We start from the raw sequence: 20,789 nt of genomic DNA, 5'->3' as shown, positions 1-20,789 counted from the left end.
TTTCAGTCTGTATGTGTCCCTCGTTTTGAGGTGGGTCTCTTGTAGACAACATATATGGGGTTCTTGTTTTTCTATCCATTCAGCCAGCCTTTGTCTTTTGGTTGGGGCATTCAGCCCATTTACGTTTAAGGTAATTATTGATAAGTATGATCCCGTTGCCATTTTCTTTATTGCTTTCGGTTCGAGTTTATACACCCTTTCTGTGTTTCCTGTCTAGAGAAGATCCTTTAGCATTTGTTGGAGAGCTGGTTTGGTGATGCTGAATTCTCTCAGCTTTTGCTTGTCTGTAAAGCTTTTGATTTCTCCTTCATATTTGAATGAGATCCCTGCTGGGTACGGTAATCTGGGCTGTAGGTTATTTTCTTTCATCACTTTAAGTACGTCTTGCCATTCCCTCCTGGCCTGAAGAGTTTCTGTTGAAAGATCAGCTGTTATCCTTATGGGAATCCCCTTGTGTGTTATTTGGTGCTTTTCCCTTGCTGCTTTTAATATTTGTTCTTTGTGTTTGATCTTTGTTAATTTGATTAATATGTGTCTTGGAGTATTTTGCCTTGGATTTTTCCTGTTGGGGACTCTCTGGGTTTCTTGGACTTGGGTGATTATTTCTTTCCTCATTTTAGGGAAGTTTTCAACTATTATCTCCTCAAGTATTCTCTCATGGTCTTTCTTTTTGTCTTCTTCTTCTGGGACTCCTATGATTCAAATGTTGGGGTGTTTAACATTGTCCCATATGTCTCTAATATTGTCCTTATTTCTTTTAATTCGTTTTTCTTTTTTCATCTCTGTTTCATTTATTTCTACAATTCTATCTTCTAGCTCGCTTATCCTGTCTTCTGCCTCTGTTATTCTACTGTTTGTTCCCTCTAGAGTGTTTCTGATCTCATCTATTGCATTATTCATTGTATATTGACTCTTTTTTATTTCCTCTAAGTCCTTATTAAACCTTTCTTCCATCTTCTCAGTCCTTTTCTCCAGGTTATTTATCTGTAACTCCATTTTGCTTTCAAGATTTTGAATCATTTTCCCCATCAAAATTTGAAATTCTTTATCAGGTAGATTTCCTATATCTTCCTCTTTTGTTTGTGTTGGTGGGCATTTATCTTGTTCCTTTACTTGCTGGGTATTTCTCTGCCTCTTCATCTTGCTTATATTGCTTTGCTTGGGGTGGCCTTTCCCTCTTGTGGCTGTTTGTGGAGTTCTCTTTATTATGTAGTTTCCTCGCTGTGTGTGGGGTTGGACGGGTGAGTTGTCAAGGTTCCCTGGTTAGGGAAGCTTCTTTCGGTGTTCTGGTGGGTGGAGCTGGATTTCTTCTCTCTGGAGTGCAATGTAGTGTCCAGTAATGAGTTATGAGATGTCAGTGGGTTTGGAGTGACTTTGGGCTGCCTGTATATTGAAACTCAGGGCTATTTTCCTGTGTTGCTGGAGAATTTGTGTGGTATGTCTTGCTCTGGAACTTGTTGACTCTTGGGTGGTGCTTGGTTTTAGTGTAGGTATGGAGGCATTTGATGAGCTTCTATCGATTAATGTTCCCTGGAGTCAGGAGTTCTCTGGTGTTCTCAGGATTCGGGCTTAAGCCTCTTGCCTCTGGTTTTTGGTCTTATTCTTGGAGTGTCTCTAGACTTCTCTATCTGTCATTTCCAAGGTGGTTCCCTCTGTTTTAGCTTCTGTTTGCTGGTCTCTTCATGCCTAATTTCCGCCCTGATACTAGGGGGTGGGTGGAAACTTTTTAAGGCTCAGTTTTTCAGTCCTGTTCTGGGAAGGGAGGAACGCTGCAGACAAATATCTCTGGCGTCTGTGGGGAGTGCTCGCTGCGTCTCGGCCACACTGGGTTTGTCCCCGCTCACAGCGCGTGTGTTGTCCCAGTCTATACTGCACAGACTCTAGGTTGCTCTGCCGGGAACTGTCCGAGGCCAGCGCTGGGTTGTATGCACTTCCCAGGTCTGAGCGTCTCAAGTTCAGTTTCTCAGGTACTCCACAAAGGCACAGACTTGGCTGGGCCTGAGTTTTGTGCCTTCCCCAGTCCGAGCAGCTCAGGTGACCAGTTGTTTGGCGAGCGGGGTCGCTGCGACGTATCGCTTCCCCAGTCCCTGCCACTCGGTTTTCTGGGTGTACAACCGGCGCACCTTCTCAGGCGGATATCGACCGGCCCAAGCCCAAGAAGTCTTGATTAGCAACATGCCTGCCTGCAGTTTGTATCGGATGCCTTTCTGGGGCCGCGGTTGCCCCCTCTGGTTCTGGCTGACCTCCCTGCCTGTTTCGGTGGGGGATGGGCCGACCGCAGCCGGCTCGCTCTGCTCAGCCCTTTGTTCTGTGAGCGGGGCTGGTGGAGTCTTAGGTTAGAGCTTTCTGCCTTTTCGTGGGGAAGCTATTCCAGTCTGCTTTGCTATCCCCTGTTAGATCTCTCAGATTGTTCTCGTGGCATTCAAGCCCAGTCCTCTCTCTAAGCAGTTCAGCCAGCTCTTCCCTGCCCAGCCCCCACTTGCTAATGGCGTATGCAGGCGTCTGTGCTGCTTCTCCACTGGGAGTTACTGTTTGGCGGGTAATCTGTGGGTTTTAATTCTTTCTTTTTTCCTCCCGGTTATGTGGCCCTCTGAGGTTCCAAGGCTCGCCACAGACTAGCCAGTGAGAGTTTCCTGGTGTTTGGAAACTTCTCTCTTTTTAAAGCCTCCCTTCCTGGGACGGAGCTCCATCCTTAACTCTTTTGTCTCTCTTTTTATCTTTTATGTTTTTTCCTACCTCCTTTCGAAGACAATGGGCTGCTTTTCTGGGTGCCTGATGTCCTCTGCCAGCATTCAGAAGTTGTTTTGTGGACTTTACTCCACGTTCAAATGTTCTTTTGATGAATTTGTCGGGGAGAGAGTGGTCTCGCCGTCCTATCCCTCCACCATCTTGTTCCTTCTCCTCAATCAGTGTGTTTTTATTTTTGCCTTGCTTTTTTTTTTACCCTGTATTTCTGGAGGCCAGAAGTCCAAATGGAGTCTTCATGAGCGAAAATCAAGGTGTCAGCAAAACTGATTCCTTTTGGCAGCTCCAGGGGGAGAATCTATTCTTTGCCTTTTCCTCTCCGAGTGTCCTTTCTCAGCTTCCTGGACTCGTGGATCCTTCCTTCCTCTTCAAAGAGCACTATTATAGTGCTCCAGTCATCACATTCCAGTTCCCTTTTCTGCAGTCAAGTCTTCCTCTGTCTCCCTTGCATTTCTGGAGGAAGGTCTCTCTCTCTCTTCAGTAAGTGTCTTTTAATGTTTAATACTAGTAGACAATAAATCTTGAATGAAATAACTAATTGTTTCATTAATTCTTCCAAACAGACTGGTTTGTGGACAGAACTTGAAAAGATTGAGAATAATTTCTTAAAGCCCCTCCATACAGGACTCAATATGTCAAAAGCACATTATGAAGCAGAAATTAAGAATAGCCAAGGTTGGTAATGTGAAATTTCATTTCCAGTTAAGCCTAAAAATTAGTCACATTTTTAAAACTCATTTATATTCCAAATAAAGAACTTTATCTTGTACTTGTCTAACTTTTATAGCCAACAAGGAACCATGACAACTGAGTGATTTTATTTACAATTAAAATGATTCTTTGTTAATATATAGCCCAATTAATACTGAAATTGGTTTAAATATTTAAACCAAACTGAAGCATAGTCTGGTTTAAAACCTCAAGTTCTGATTAGAATCTAATTGTATCACAAATATTTCTGTTTGGATATCATTGTACTTCTTTCAGTATTGGGGGATCCATCCCCCATGATATCTTTACTAAATCTCAACTGCTACTAAATTTGTACAAATTACAAAAAAGAATCTTAGATCCAGAATTACGTTTTAAAGTCAGCAGTTCTATTCTAATAATCTTGTAATCTTTTCCATATAACTATGGTGGTATTTCTAAAGACATTACTATTAATAAAAATTTTGTCTTAGTGTGACAGGTTATAATTCTGATTTTATGTTGACAAAAGTTTCATTCATCTTGTACATGCCGAAATAATGCTATTCACCTGAAGAAATATTAATTCACATGTTACAGAATTTTGACATTTTTATTTGTTCACTGCCAGTTTTTAGCATACCTTGAGCTATTAAATCTTCCCTGGTGGCTCAGTGGTAAAGAATCTGCCTGCCAATGCAGGAGATACGGGTTCAATCATGGGTCAGAAAGATCCCCTGGAGAAGGAAATAGCAACCCACTCCAGTATTCTTGCCTGGGAAATCCCACAAAGGACCTAGCAAGCAGGCTACAGTCCAAGAGTTGGACATGACTTGGCAACTAAACGACAACACAACTAGCTATTAAAACCATAAGACTTAATTTACAAAAATAACTGGCATTTTTTTTTAAAGTTAGTAAACAAATTATAAATTTATTATTGAAATCTGAGAGTTTTTAATGATTAAGTGTGACACGGTTTTTTCCGTCTCTTACAGAAGTCCAGAAGTCTAAAGATCATTGTTCACTAAACATAGGTAGAGAAGAGATCCCAAATATGCCTCCTGAAATGCAGCTTAAGGTAGATATGATATTTTCCTAAGCTACGTCCAGCTGAACTCTTTTCTGTTTTTTGCTTTGCTTTGTTTTAAACGCAGCCTTAGTAACTAATTTTTCTTGGCATTGTAGGTCCTACATTCAGCTCTTTTCACATTTGACTTGATTGAAAGTGTTCTGGCTCGAGTAGAAGAACTCATTGAAACAAAAACAAAGTCTACCTCTGAGGAAAATATGGGATAAAGTGAAAGCTCCATCTCCTAAATAAAAACTAGTAATACACTATATTTTTCATTATGGTTTATTTAATACCTTTATACAAGTTTTTCTGTAAAACACACTGATAGAAAAATAAATGTAGCTTCTCTTACTTATCTGTTTCAGCAATGACACATTATGGATCAGTAGCATTATTTCCTTTTAAAAAGGTATCTATATGGTAAATAATGCCCATGTGTATTTTAAATACTACTGTTGAGAAATCTAATAAGAATCAATAATTTTATATTATGATTTCATAAAATATACTGGAATTACCTTTATTCATACAGTTGTGAGTTTATAAAAATTCTGATACACTTTATGTTCCAGTTAGATGCTATTTTAGAACTCCCAGTGTTAAACTGGCTATCATAGCACTGTAAGAGCTTAGAGAAAAATTCTGAGTCTGTGTACTACTCCTAATTTCCCTTTTCTTCCCTGCCTCAGGAGTCTCAGAGGGCAGAGTCCTCTATCACCAGCTTTCCAGCAGTAGTTACAATGTGAAAGTATCTGTGAAGATTAATTTTAGAAATAGTGGCTGGCTTGTATTATAAAAAGGTATATATGACTTTTTCTTTAACCCAAGGGGCTAATTAGAAAATGCTGTATACTTAATTTGCAATTAAACATTTGTTCTTCCAACTTAATTTGTATCATTAAGAAGCTTCAATCTAAGTTTTATATACATGTACCAATATTTTTTGAACATTATTAAAGGAATTAACAGAACTCTGAAAGTAAAATCATTTTTAATTATATGTATTTTATTTTAATATCCTTCCCAAAGAACATTTATAGTTGATAATCTAATTTGGGTTAAATGTATCACAACTCAGTTTTATCTTTTGAAGTGTTTTCCACACAGGACTTTGCTCAATGATGTAAGCTTTAGTTGTTATCATTCTGTAGCAGATGCCATCTATGTATGATTTGGAGGTGATCTGGAAGAAGATATAAACATGCAACATTATTTAAGAAATAAGGTATTTTTATAGGGTCACATCATAAAATACCTAACTTATTCAACAGGTATTAATCAGTACTATGTATGAGTTATTAGAGTAATAGAAAAATAACTGATCTTTGTCTGTATGGAATTTCAAACATGCAAACCAGAAATGTAGAATACTATTAAGAATTGCTTCAACAGGGATCTGTTCCAACTAAGAGATTAAGGAACACCTAACTCTGCCTATGAGAGTTGGGATGAGAGTTGGGAGCACACTTTATGGAGAACAGGCATGAAAAGAAAAGTGGAAACTAGTCAAGTTATAAAATAGCATGTTTGCACTCTGACAGTTCATGACTACCAGTATTTATACTTGAGAATTTGAAAGAAGATTTAAGTAACCAATAGGGCTAACACAATGTATATATGAGCAAATGATCTTTTGACCTAAATGAGTGATTCTGATAGTTGCTACTGGAATTGAGAAGACTTGAGAGGCCAAGTTCAGGCTTGGGAAAGAGTTGCATGTGTTTGGAAATAGCAATTTTTCTAAGGGAAACAGAATATTTGTCAGTTCCATTGAATAGCGAATGCATTTTGAAGTAAAGAATCTCAAAGTTTATCAGTGTGTATGTATGTATATCATTTTCCTCTGGTGACTTACCTTAGCTATGGTGCACATAAGATTAATAGCATTTACTGTGTTGTGTACTGGAAGTATCCGTAAGTTACTACCCAGGAATCTGGGGGAAAAAAAATGGTTTAAGTTAAATAGATTATATGACTTACATTTGTTATCCTAAGTGGAAAGAAGAGACAAAAATCCTTTATTGTTTGTCATTTGTTTATTCATTCATGCCTGCCTTATTCCACAGAGGACTTAATACGGCTTTAAAACCAGAACTTAATTGACTAAAAAGTGTTCACTTCTGATTTAGTCTTGCTGAAGAATTCCATAAATCAGCATGCATTCTGAAACTTGTCACCCTCATTCATAGAATAGCTCTTTGGCCTGTGTTGTATTAAAAATGAAAGGTTAACATTATAAAGTTTATCTTCTGGCAAAACATAATTCACTTGCCTGAAACAATTCAGAACTGAAGTACATAAAATAAGGAAAACAGGTCTGTAGTGTTACTGTCCATACCTCTGCTGAATTCTGAACATCAGTTTCCACTCTTCAGGTCCATGCAGGGCAGCAGACAGAACCAAAAAACTATTTTGGTGAATGTTAATAAACTTCTCAATTTTGGCTAGAAATGTTTCTTCAGCAGACATAAAGCATTCTCTAGCGTCCATCAATAAAAATGCAACTCCTAGGAAAGGTGAACATAATATAAAATGTCACTTTGTCATATTAATAAAAATTTTTTATAAACAGTAAAATCAACAAAAATAACTATAAGTTAAAACATATATGTAAATGTCCAGGCCCTAAACCCATAACAGATGGAAATCACTATAACAAAAGTCTTACACAGCAAAATAATTAGGTAGTTCTTTGAAGTGCTCTGTAATAAAAGAATGACAATCTAAATATTTAAGGGGAGAACGCTTTCTGGGTCAGTAACCATTTTTTTCCTTTAAGGCACTATCCACAATGAAAGTAAAGGCCTAATTTCAGTTACATGTTAATTTTTCATGTTATAATTTTTAAAAGCTGAAAATCAACTAAAGAAAAGTAGTTTTAAGCAAACTTTTAGTTATTTCTTGGAGAATCTTTTGTATCATAACATAAACCATTATATAAATTAACACAGTCAGGAGCAGATATCTAGGGTCTCTGAAACAGGATCAAGTGTGTAAGAATGCTCCAGAAGGCTTCCCTGGTAGTCCACTGGTTAGGACTCAGTGCTTCCACTGCAGAGGGCACAGGTTCGATCCCTGATTGGGGAACTAAGATCCTGCACTCCATGTGGCAATCCTCCCCCCACCTCCCAAAAAAAGAATGGTCCAGAAGAGAAGATTAATCTGATTAGCTCTTTAAAAGATGAGTGGATTGCATTGAATCTATAAATTATTTTGGGTAGTGTACTCATTTTCACAATATTTATTCTTCCAATCCACGAACACAGTATATTTCTCCATCTATTAGTGTCCTCTTTGACTTCTTTCGCCAGTGTTTTATAGTTTTCTATATATAGGTCTTTTGTTCTTTTAGGTAGATATATTCCTAAGTATTTAATTCTTTCCGTTGTGACGGTGAATGGAATTGTTTCCTTAATTTCTCTATTTTCTCATTATTAGTGTATAGGAATGCAAGGGATTTCTGTGTGTTGATTTTATATCCTGCAACTTTACTATATTCAGTGATTAGCTCTAGTAATTTTCTGGTAGAGTCTTTAGGGTTTTCTGTGTAGAGGATCATATCATCTGCAAACAGTGAGAGTTTTCCTTCTTTTCCAATTTGGATTCCTTTTATGTCTTTTTCTGCTCTGATTGCTGTGGCCAAAACTTCCAAAACTATGTTGAATAGTAGTGGTGAGAGTGGGCACCCTTGTCTTGTCCCTGACTTTAGGGGAAATGCTTTCAATTTTTCACCATTGAGGATAATGTTTGCTGTGGGTTTGTCATCAGTTCAGTTCAGTCGCTCAGTCGTGTCCGACTCTCCGCAACCCCATGAATCACAGCACGCCAGGCCTCCCTATCCATCACCAACTCCCAGAGTACACTCAAACTCATGTCCACAGAGTCGGTGATGCCATCCAGCCATCTCATTCTCGGTCGTCCCCTTCTCCTCCCGCCCCCAACCTTTCCCAGCATCAGAGTCTTTTCCAGTGAGTCAACCCGTTGCATGAGGTGGCCAAAGTATTGCAGTTTCAGCTTTAGCATCAGTCCTTCCAATGAACACCCAGGATTGATCTCCTTTAGAATGGACTGGTTGGATCTCCTTGCAGTCCAAGGGACTCTCAAGAGTCTTCTCCAACACCACAGTTCAAAAGCATCAATTCTTCGGCGATCAGCTTTCTTCACAGTCCAACTCTCACATCCATACAAGACCACGGGAAAAACCATAGCCTTGACTAGACGGACCTTGGTTGGCAAAGTAATGTCTCTGCTTTTTAATATATTATCTAGGTTGGTCATAACTTTCCTTCCAAGGAGTAAGCGTCTTTTAATTTCATGGCTGCAATCAGCTTTTATTATGTTGAGGTATGTTCCTTCTATTCAAAATAATTTATAGATTCAGTGCAATCCCTATCAAGCTACCAACGGTATTTTTCACAGAGCTAGAACAAATAATTTCACATTTGTATGGAATTACAAAAAACCTCAAACAGCCAAAGCAATCTTGAGAAAGAAGAACTGGGGGAAATCAACCTGCTGGACTTCAGGCTCTACTACAAAGCCACAGTCATCAAGACAGTATGGTACTGGCAAAAAGACAGAAATATAGATCAATGGAACAAAATAGAAAGCCCAGAGATAAATCCACACACCTATGGACACCTTATCTTTGACAAAGGAGGCAAGAATATTCAATGGAGAAAAGACAGTCTCTTTAACAAGTGGTGCTGGGAAAACTGGTCAACCACTTGTAAAAGAATGAAACTAGAACAATCCTTAACACCATACACAAAAATAAACTCAAATGGATTAAAGATCTAAATGTAAAACCAGAAACTATAAAACTCTTAGAGGAGAACATAGGCAAAATACTCTCTGACATAAATCACAGCAGGATCCTCCATGACCCACCTCCAAGAATATAGGAAATAAAAGCAAAAATAAACAAATGGGACCTAATTAAAATTAAAAGCTTCTGCACAGCAAAGGATACTATAAGCAAGGTGAAAAGACAGCCTTCAGAATGGGAAAAAATAATAGCAAATGAAGCAACTGACAATCTCAAAAATATACAAGCAACTCCTGCAACTCAATTCCAGAAAAATAAACGACCCAATCAAAAAATGGGCCAAACAACTAAACATACATTTCTCCAAAGAAGACATACAGATGGCTAACAAAAACACGAAAAGATGCTCAATATCACTCATAATCAGAGAAATGCAAATCAAAACCACAATGAGGTACCATTTCACACCAGCCAGAATGGCTGCTATCCGAAAGTCTACAAGCAATAAATGCTGGAGAGGGTGTGGAGAAAACGGAACCCTCTTAACACTGTTGGTGGGAATGCAAACTAGTACAGCCACTATGGAGAACTGTGGAGATTCCTTAAAAAACTGGAAAGAGAACTGCCATATGATCCAGCAATCGCACTCCTGGGCATACACACCGAGGAAACCAGAATTGAAAGAGACACATGTACTCCAGTGTTCATTGCAGCACTGTTTATAATAGCCAGGACATGGAAGCAACCTAGATGTCCATCTGCAGAAGAATGGATAAGAAAGCTGTGGTATATATACACAATGGAGTATTACTCAGCCATTAAAAAGAATACATTTGAATCAGTTCTAATGAGGTGGATGAAACTGGAGCCTATTATACAGAGTGAAATAAGCCAGAAAAACACCAATACAGTATATTAACACATATATATGGAATTTAGAAACAATAACCCTGTATACGAAGATCATGGCATCTAGTGCCATCACTTCATGGGAAATAGATGGGGAAACAGTGGCAACAGTGTCAGACTTTATTTTTTTGGGCTCCAAAATCACTTTGGATGCTGATTGCAGCCATGAAATTAAAAGACGCTTGCTCCTTGGAAGGAAAGTTATGACCAGCCTAGATAGCATATTAAAAAGCAGAGACATTACTTTGCCAACAAAGGTCTGTCTGGTCAAGGCTATGGTTTTTCCCGTGGTCATGTATGGATGTGAGAGTTGGACTGTGAAGAAAGCTGATCGCCGAAGAATTGATGCTTTTGAACTGTGGTGTTGGAGAAGACTCTTGAGAGTCCCTTGGACTGTAAGGAAATCCAACCAGTCCATTCTAGAGGAGATCAATCCTGGGTGTTCATTGGAAGGACTTATGCTAAAGCTGAAACTCCAATACTTTGGCCACCTCATGTGACGAGTTGACTCACTGGAAAAGAGTCTGATGCTGGGAGGGACTGGGGGTAGGAGGAGACGGGGACGGCAGAGAATGAGATGGCTGGATGGCATCACCGACTTGATGGACATGGGTTTGTGTGAACTCTGGGAGTTGGTGATGGACAGGGAGGCCTGGCGTGCTGTGGTTCGTGGGGTCGCAAAGAGTCAGACACGACTAAGCGACTGAACTGAACTGAACTGAACCCTGTATATGAGACAACTAATCTTCGAATGCATAGGCATAAAGTTGTTTCTATTATTTATATTCTTAATGCTTCTATGAGTAATTTCCATTTTGAGTATTGTTTATTTGCAAGATTTTTCTGTTTGATTATTGTTACCTGATGTTTCCCTTTTTAGAGAAGATTTTTAAGTCAGCTTTGACTCTGTTGAGCCTCTCAATTTTATCTTTATTTTTACTGGATTAATACCTGGTATGTATTAGTTGCTTTCTTTTCTTTATGATTATTCTGTTTATTTTGCTAACTTCCTAAACTGGCTGTATACTTGTATACTCATTGCTTTTCCTTTTTATGTAAAGTCTACTACATTTAAGGCCTCAGTGGATAATGTTTTCCATATCCCGTAGGTTTTAAGACTTTGTATTTTTGTTATCTTTCTGTAATGATGTTGTTTTTAAATGCCATGTACTCAGTGAGTGATATAAACACATTGTAAATTTCAGTTTTCTAATAAAAAATTTTAATTAATAAAAATAAAAGATGAGTGGAAGACACAATCTCAGGAAGTAAATAACTATGCGATTATACTAATTGAATGAACTTGATGATAAATATTTATATAACCTTTCTGAATCTAAATACCTCATCTGTAAGGTTGGAATAATAGTTCTTTGATAGGTTTGTTAAAAGGATTAAATAAGAGAATGTATACAAAGTGATCAAAGCATACAATAGAGTAGGTATTTACCAAAAATATTTTACTTCTTTCTAGAGGGCTCTCTATCCAACCAGGAGGGATGAATTTGAGGTTGGACCATTTTCAGCTTGGATGTCTATTTCTAGGAGCTTTTGAAAGTGCTTGTCTTCCAAAATCTCTGTTAGAGTACAGGTCTATTCATAACCATTCTAATAAAATCCTTTACCTCCACATCTTTTTATCACTTCTATCATTTTCCAAGCACAAGTAGAGCTGCCCCCTTCCCACGTCCCCAGTTTTGTCATATCCTAATCTAATTCCTTTGCCTATGACTCAAGTTGTATAGTTTTATGATTTCAGGAACATTTGTCCCCATTTGGTTCTTTTAGTTAGTATTTGTTTATATTATGTTCAGTAAACTCTTGTACAAAATCATGAAAAACATTCTCCTATATTGTTTTTTTCCCACCTAATTTTTTAAATTGGATGATTGCTTTACATCCTGTATTGTTCTTGTATACAGATTTTGATCAATATGATGCTAGCCTCTTCATTAATATATGTAATATTTTAAATGTTGATTGTTAGGGAGGGTGGCTTTGTTGTACTTTCATGTTAGTTTCAAAACAAGTAGTTTGTACCATCCTCTACTAGATTCCAGTAATTTTAACTGTTCAACAATTGTAATCTAAAAAGGAATGTATTTGGTAATTGGCCATATGTATGACCAACCTTGATAGTATATTAAAAAGCAGAGACATTACTTTGCCAACCAAGGTCCGTCTAGTCAAGGCTATGGTTTTTCCCGTGGTCATGTATGGATGTGAGAGTTGGACTGTGAAGAAGGCTGATCGCCGAAGAATCGATGCTTTTGAACTGTGGTGTTGGAGAAGACTCTTGAGAGTCCCTTATACTGCAAGGAGATCCAACCAGTCCATTCTAAAGGAGATCAATCCTGGATGTTCATTGGAGGGACTGATGCTAAAGCTGAAACTCCAATACTTTGGCCACCTCACGCGACGAGTTGACTCACTGGAAAAGACTCTGATGCTGGGAAAGGTTGGGGGCGGGAGGAGAAGGGGACGACGGAGAATGAGATGGCTGGATGGCATCACAGACTCTGTGGACATGAGTTTGAGTGAACTCCGGGAGTTGGTGATGGACAGGGAGGCCTGGCGTGCTGTGATTCATGGGGTCGCGGAGAGTCGGACACGACTGAGCGACTGAACTGAACTGAACTGAACTGAACTGCTTTTACAGGAGTAACAAAGTTTTATTACACATTCACCTTTCCCCAAAATAACACCTTAAGCTTATTACTTCGTTACTGAACTACTGAATAATTAGAATTTACATGCACGTATTTATTAACAAACTTAAATCAAGGAAGTCAGCAAATATACTGTACCAGAAAGAGAAAATATAATTGATTCATTTTCCACTGAATCTGAATACCGAACCTTGTGGCTTCGATTTTCTAGGGCAGCTGCAACTTCATAACTCTTTAAATAAAAATACAGAAATACAGACTTAAAATTATCTTTTTAATAATTAAAGCTAATGAAAAAACATGAAGTTTAACTGTGCACTTAAAGATTTGATCATTGAGACACTAAATGTGCTCTATGGAGGAAAAAAACTTAAACTAAAAATATTTAGTTCTCCTGAAATACACTATGGGTTTGGAAATGAGTTGTGTACTAGTTATGTTAATTAGGGAAGAAACTAAGGACAATGTTAAAGAATTAAACTGTAAGAGCAAACACAAACTTCTTAAAAAGCAGCTTGAAGATGGATTCGTCACATACCCATAATTATATGGATAAATAGGAAATTAGAAATATTTGAGGCCTAGAAATTAGATGTTTAGTATTTAAACCAAAAGCCCTATTGTCTTCATACATGTTTTCTAACTCACCTAAGTGCTTAAAACATTTGAAAAGTTTACTAAAAGTAACAGTAAACAGATAAACTGGAGAATTGACTGTGTCTTTGTAGTTTTTTGTATGGCACTTCATGGTTCTGTCAATCATCTAACACACCACATCTAATAAACACGTCACCTTCTATTTATTCATTAATGCATGTCAGAATCCATCTTTAAGTTGTTTTTTTAAAAACTTTGTATTTGCTCTTATAGTTTAATTCTTTCATAGTGTCCTCAATTTCTTCCTTAAGTAACAGCTGTAGTAATACAACTCATTTCCAAACCCACAGTGTATTCCAGGAGAACTAAATATTTTTACTTTTTTTCTAAGTTTTTTTCTCCATAGAGAGACCACATTTAGTGTCTCAATGATCAAATCTTTAAGGGGTACAGTTATAAAAGAAGCTATTAACAATCAGATATTACCTAAAGCACCTCCCCAGTGGCTTAGCATTCATTATCCGCCTGCAATGCAGAAGACACAGGAGGCAGATCCCCTGGATGAGGGGCATGGCAACCCACTCCAGTACCCTTGCCAGGAAAATCCCATGGACAGAGGAGCCTGGCAGGATACAGTCCATGGGGTTGCAAAGAGTCAGACACCACTGAAGCGACTGAGCAAAGCATTAAAATATAAGTGGTTCATAGTATTTACTGACTGGTTAAAACTCAAGCTTGTTAATCTCCAAGTAGATAGAAATCCCTTACATTTATTTTATATTTTGCCTCATTATTATTATACATTTGCCTGTGTATATTTTAAGTACACAGTTTGGAATTAGGTACCAAATACTTGATTCCTTCCTAAAGATACAGTATTTTATGCTACTCAAATAGATCCTGACCTAGAGTTCAATTAAGACTCTTCCCATGAGTTTTCTGCTGTTTTCAAATTATATATTGCTTCCAGTGATGGCAGATTAAGTAATTTAGGCCAACTCTCCTGCTGAAGGCATCTAGAAAAGCTGGAAAATTTTTAAAAATCTGCTTGAATGCATCAGAGAGCTAGCAGGATAGTGAAAAATTACAAGACCAAGACCTATACAGAAATTCAAAGATAAGAGATAGGCATTTAGGCCATTTTTTCCCCTGAGGGCGTCTGTCAATTCAGGAAGAGACAGATGAGAGGCTGAAGAGAGCTTTTGATGAAAGTGGAACAGCTCTCATAGGGGCTGCAGCCTAGCTTCAAACCATTTCAATCCCTAAAATTGGATTAAAGTGATAACTGTATTACTAGTGCTCCCAAGCACCTTGCAGAAGCACTCCCTAGAGCAACCTTTCTCAATTAGGTCTCATTTCAGCTACAGAACAAAGAAAATTATCTGAATATTTTCTCAGTTCAAACATAACAAGTATCACTGAAATGAACAGGACATAAGCTCTTTTATTACATACAATAGAAGCTGGGTTGCCAGATCAGCAAATAAAAATATAGAACATCCAGTTAAGTTTCAATTTCAGATAAACATGATATTTTAGTATTAATATAAGTATGTCCCATGCAATATTTGGGATGAACTTAAATTCATTATTTACCTGAAACTTAGTTAACTGAGTGTCCTATATTTTATCTGGAAACCCTGCTTAGAAAATTAAAGATTTAATTTTCTCTCAGAATTAAGGTTTCTCTAGAGGAATATAACACTATTCTAGGTCTCAAATAATTTCTACAAACACTTTTTTTAAAATACAAATTCCAACAAACAAAAATAATCAGATATATAAAGAGACAAAATTACATGAAAAGAGAACTATGAGAAACAACAGGTAATAGAAGCAGTAACAGGACATTATACATAAAGTTACATGTGTACCTTAAAACAGCTGTTTACTATATTCAAGGAGATAAAAGAGAAGATTGAGAATTTTGGCAAAGAATTAGAAATTATATAAAAGGATGTAACAGATCCTTTCCTAAAGGAAATCAACCCTGAATATTCACTGGAAGGACTGATGGAGAAACAAGCTCTAATACTTTAGCCATCTGATGCAAAGAGGTGACTCACCAGAAAAGTCCCTGATGCTGGGAAAGACTGGGCTTCCCTTGTGGCTCAGCTGGTAAAGAATCCGCCCGCAATGCAGGAGACCTGGGTTCGACCCTGGGTTGGGAAGATCCCCTGGAGAAGGGAACTGCTACCCACTCCAGTATTCTGGCCTGGAGAATTCCCTGGACTATACAGTCCATGGGATCGCAAGGAGTTGGACATGACTGAGCGACTTTCACTGGGAAAGACTGAAGGCAAAAGAAGAAGGGGGTGGCACAGGATGAGATGGTTAGACAGCATCATCGATCAGTGGACATGAATCGGAGCAAACTACGGGAGACAGTGAGGGACAGGGAGCCTGGCATGCTGCAGTTGATGGGGTTGCAAAGAGTTGGACATGACTGAGCAACAGAACAACTACAACAGGCAAAACTATAAATTTGAGATAGATCAATGGCTGCTTGAGGCAGGCAAGTGGAAAAGGACTGATTATAAAAGGGCATGAAGCAATCTTCTGGAGCCGTGAAAATGTTCTATGTATTTTTATTGGGGTAATGGTTACACAGGTATACACATTTTTCAAAATTCATTAAGCTTACACTTTAAATGTGTATATTTTATTGTATATAAGTCCCACCTCAGTTAAATTGATTTTTAAAACATCTTTCAAATTCAAGGGGGAAACAAAAATATAGTTGATTTTTGTACAACATGGATTTGAACTGTGTGGGTCCATTTATATGTAGATTTTTTCAATAAATATATATATTACACAATCTGAGGTTCACTGAATCGTTGCACGCAGAGCTGCTGATACAATGTGCCAAATGTAAAGTTAAAGGTGAATTTTCAACTGTGCACCTATAACCCCCAAGTTGTTCAAGGGTCAACTGTATTTTGAGAGGAAGACTGAGATGGTCCTCATTGAGGTAATTTCTAAATTATATTCTTCAGATAAAAAGGAAAATGATCCAAAACAGAAGGTTTGAGCCTAAAGAAGAAGAGCAAAGAAAGTAACAAAGACATGAGTAAATCTAAACAAATACTAACTTTAGAAAGTAACAATAATGCTTTGTGGAGTTAAAAAATTGAGAGAATTAAACTATATGATAACAACAAATACAATACAGAAGAGGGTGATTAGAATTAGTGTTCTAAGATTTATTTGTCATGTAAGAGGAAGATAAGTAGCAAACAGCCTTTTCCAGCAACCCAAGAGATGAGTCTATACATGGACATCACCAGATGGTCAACACCAAAATCAAACTGATTATGTTTTTTGTAGCCAAAGATGGAGAAGCTCTATATAGTCAACAAAAAACAAGACCTGGGGCTGACTGTGGCTCAGATCTTTAACTCCTTATTGCAAAATTCAGGCTTAAATTGAAGAAAGTAGGGAAAAGCATGACGCCATTCACGTATGACCTGAATCAAATCCCTATGATTATACAGTGGAGGTGATGAATAGGTTCAAAGATTTAGATCTGGTAGACAGAGTGCCTGAAGAACTATGGACAGAGGTTCGTAACATTGTACAGGAAGCAGTGTCCAAAACCATTCCAAAGAAAACGAAATGCAAGAAGCAAAGTGGTTGTCTGAGGAGGCTTTACAAATAGCTGAAGAAAGAAGTGAAAAGCAAGGGAGAAAGGGAAAAATACACCCAAAAGAAGGCAGTGTTCCAGAGAATAGCAAGGAAAGATAAGAAGGCCTTCTTAAATTAACAATGCAAAGAGAGAGGAAAATAATAGATTGGGAAAGATTAAAGATCTCTTCAAGAAAATTGGATATCAAGGGAACATTTCATGCAAGGATGGGCACAATATAGAACAGCAATAGTAAGGACCTAACAGAAGCAGAAGAAATTAAGAAGAGGTGGCAAGAACATACAGAACTATACAAAAAAGGCCTTAATAACCCAGATAATCACGATGGTGTGGTGACTCACCTAAAGCCAGACATCCTGGATCATGAAGTCAGTGAAAGTGAAAGTTGCTCACTCGTGTCTGACTCTTTGCCACCCCATGGACTATACAGTTCATGGAATTCTCCAAGCCAGAATACTAGAGTGGGTAGCCTTTCCCTTCTCCAGGGGATCTTCCCAACCCAGGTCTCCCACATTGCAGACAGATTCTTTACCAGTTGTGTGAAGTCAAATGGGCCTTAAAAAGCATTAATACAAACAAAGCTAGTGGAGGTGATGGAATTCCAGTTGAGCTATTTAAAATCCTAAAAGATGATGCTGTGAAAGTGCTGCACTCAATATGTCAGTAAATTTAGAAAAAACATCAGTGGCCACAGGACTGGAAGTGGTCAGTTTTCATTCCTATCCCAAAGAAGGGTAATGCCAAAGAATGTTCAAAATACCGTACAAGTGTGCTCATTTCACATGCTAGCAAGGTTATGCTCAAAATCTATCAAGCTAGGCTTCAGCAGTAGATGATCCAAGAACTTTCAGATGTACAAGATGAATTTCAAAGAGGCAGAGGAACCAGAGATCAAATTGTCAACATTCGTTGGATCATGGCAAAAGCAAGGGAGTTCCAGAAAAACATCTAGTGCTGCTTCACTGACTATGCTAAAGACTGACTGTGTGGATCACAACAAACTGTGGAAAATTACTAGAGATGGGAGTACCAGACCACCTTATCTATCTCCTGAGAAATGTGTATGTGGGTCAAGAAGCAACAGTTAAAACCAGACATGGAACAATGGGCTGGTTCCTAGTTGGAAAAGGAGTATGACAAGGCTTTATAATGTCATCCTATTTAATCTACATGCACAGTACATCATGCAAAATGCCAGGCTGGGTAAAGCACAAGATGGAATCAAGATTTCCAGGAGAAATATCAACAACCTCAGATATGGAGATGATACCACTCTGATGGCAGAAAGTGAAGAGGAACTAAGGAACCTCTTGATAAGGATGAAAGAAGAGACTGAAAAAGCTGGCCTGAAACTCAACATTAAAAAAACAAGATCATGGCATCCAGTCCCATCACTTCATGGCAAACAGAAGGGGAAAAAGTGGAACCAGAGACAGATTTTATTTTCTTAGGCTCCAAAATCACTGCAGTGACTATAGCCATGAAATTAAAAGACACCTGCTTCTTGGAAGGAAAGCTTTGACAAACCTAGACAGCATATCAAAAAGCAAAGACATCACTTTGCCAACAAAGGTCCGTCTAGTCAAAGCTATAGTTTCTCCAGTAGTCATGTATGGATGTAAGTTGGACATAAAGAAGGATGAGCACTGAAGTATTAATGCTTTTGAATTATGGTACTAGAGAACACTCTTGAGAGTCCCTCAGACTGCAAGGAAATCAAACTAGTCAATCCTAAAGGAAATCAACCCCGTATATTCATTGGAAGGACTGTTGCTGAAGCTAAAGCTTCAATACTTTGGCTACCTGATGCAAACAGCCAATATATTGGAAAAGACTGATGCTGGGAAAGATTGAGGGCAGAAAGAGAAGGGGCGACAGAGGATGACATGGTTAGACAGCATCACCCACTCTATGGACAAGAATTTAAGCAAACTTTGGGAGGTAGTAGAGAACAGAGGAGCCTGGCATGCTGCAGTCCATGAGGATGTAAAAAGTCAGACACAACTGAGTGACTGAACAACAAAAACAACAATAAAAAATTATTATTTACTTTGGATTTTGTGGGGCTAAGTATGTATGTTAAATGTTCTAGGGTAACTATTAAAAAACTGAAATAGAGCATATAAATTCCAAAGCTAGTTAAAGGAAAAAATGTGAGACAATATTAACAATACAAAAAGAGGCCAAAAGGAAAAAAAAAACCCAGAAAAGGTGAGACAAATAGCATAAAATAAGATAGATAAAACATAATAAATAAATAAAAAGCAGTTTTTGGCAAATTGGTTGCTGGCTCTCTTAAAATCACTCTGGCAAAGCTAAAGAAACAAGAGAAATATGGGAGAAAAATCTGGATTCCAGAAATCTAACAGAAAGAAGCATGAAAAATTCCAGTGAAACTTAAGGCTGTGTTAAAACGGGTATGGAGCTAGATGGCGAAAGCCAACAAAGCAGAAGGCAGCTTGAAGCAACAATGAAAGAACAGGGTAGACTTAAAAAAATCGTATTCAAAGTCTTATTCTAACCTCTCTCCTCTTTACCATGAAGAATCATCTCTTGCCCCCTCATTCTAGACATTATGCGGTAACCATAAGATAAACATCAGGGAAAGGGTTAGATAATCCTACTAGTTGCAGAGTTAAAACACTGATCAATTGCCCTCAGGCATTCAACTTCCCATTCCTTTCTCATTCAAGCTGTAGGGAGACAGCCTCCTCTCAATGCTACTAAGTCTAGACAGGTCAGTTCCTGTTGTTTTACTTCTCAAAAAAACCTTAAGTAATATATGTGCATATGAATTGTTGTTTCTGGAATCATTTAACATCTCTTAGAATAGGCTTCCGAGAAGGCAATGGCACCCCACTCCAGGACTCTTGCCTGGAAAACCCCATGGACGGAGGAGCCTGGAAGGCTGCAGTCCATGGGGTTGCTGAGGGTCGGACATGACTGAGCAACTTCACTTTCACTTTTTACTTTCATGCACTGGAGAAGGAAATGGCAACCCACACCAGTGTTCTTGCCTGGAGAATCCCAGGGAGCGGGGAGCCTGGTGGGCTGCCGTCTATGGAGTCACACAGAGTTGGACACAACTGAAATGACTTAGCAGCAGCAACAGCAGCAGAATAGGCTTAGCGAGAAGAAAAAAAGAAAAACTTAAGAAAATGTCCAACTTTCAGATATTTAGAGAAGTAGGAAAATGGATGTAGTGATCCTCCTAATTTATCTTTAAAACACATTTTGGATTATATACTTGCTGATTCACACAACTTTGGATAATCAAGCTAAAAGTATTTTAAAATATTGTTCTATTGCTTAATTTTTAATTCAAGATCAATGGCCCAAATGCCTCCTTTTACCTTAAGAGATGAGCTAATAATAATGGTGGTTGTCCATTTTATTTTTCCTTTTCCATCACTTTCAGCCATCCCTTTGGATCAAATCAGCTTCTGGTGGTGCCAAAAATCTGAGAAAAATAACAGCAAAAATAACACATAGAAATGTTTGCTTGATGAATGAGTAAATTTCAGAAAGAAATAAAATTAGGGTAATGGAGACATTCTAAAGAATATTTGACAGTCAAAATTTAACACTAAAAAAGTATCTGTCTTGTTATACATTCTTTTTGTTAAAGTCACTTCAGTTGTGTCTGACTCTTTGCGACCCTATAGCTTAGTCAGTAAAGAATCTGCC

The 20,789-nt window shown here is 38.0% G+C and overlaps 2 protein-coding genes across 5 annotated transcripts in view; one reads left to right on the top strand and one right to left on the bottom strand.

Moving 5' to 3' along the window:
* The window catches only part of GLMN (glomulin, FKBP associated protein), a 59,910-nt gene extending 51,596 nt beyond the window's left edge, over nt 1-8,314 (top strand). For 3 of the 4 annotated variants that reach the window (XM_055403556.2, XM_055403554.2, XM_088835496.1), the window contains 3 exons: nt 3,309-3,420; nt 4,434-4,516; nt 4,624-8,314. In XM_055403556.2, coding sequence (XP_055259531.2) covers nt 3,309-3,420; nt 4,434-4,516; nt 4,624-4,734 — 306 coding nt within the window. In that variant the 3' untranslated portion in view covers nt 4,735-8,314. The remainder of the gene's footprint in view (nt 1-3,308; nt 3,421-4,433; nt 4,517-4,623) is intronic. The other variant, XM_055403555.2, reaches the window with a different exon arrangement.
* Nucleotides 5,559-20,524, bottom strand: C4H1orf146 (chromosome 4 C1orf146 homolog). The gene is made up of 5 exons (XM_055403557.2): nt 20,456-20,524; nt 12,995-13,088; nt 6,849-7,017; nt 6,366-6,444; nt 5,559-5,693 (listed from the first exon to the last, which is right to left on the bottom strand). Exons 1-5 carry the CDS (start codon nt 20,522-20,524, stop codon nt 5,559-5,561), a joined length of 546 nt encoding a protein of 181 aa, XP_055259532.2.
* Between the last annotated feature and the right edge of the window lie 265 nt (nt 20,525-20,789).

This window comes from Moschus berezovskii, chromosome 4, assembly GCF_049115385.1.
Source record: "Moschus berezovskii isolate FMDL1 chromosome 4, NW_MosBer_1.0, whole genome shotgun sequence".
Taxonomy (NCBI): domain Eukaryota; kingdom Metazoa; phylum Chordata; class Mammalia; order Artiodactyla; family Moschidae; genus Moschus; species Moschus berezovskii.
The sequence above is the reverse complement of the archived record's forward strand: the minus strand, read 5'-3'. Positions and strand labels throughout refer to the sequence as shown.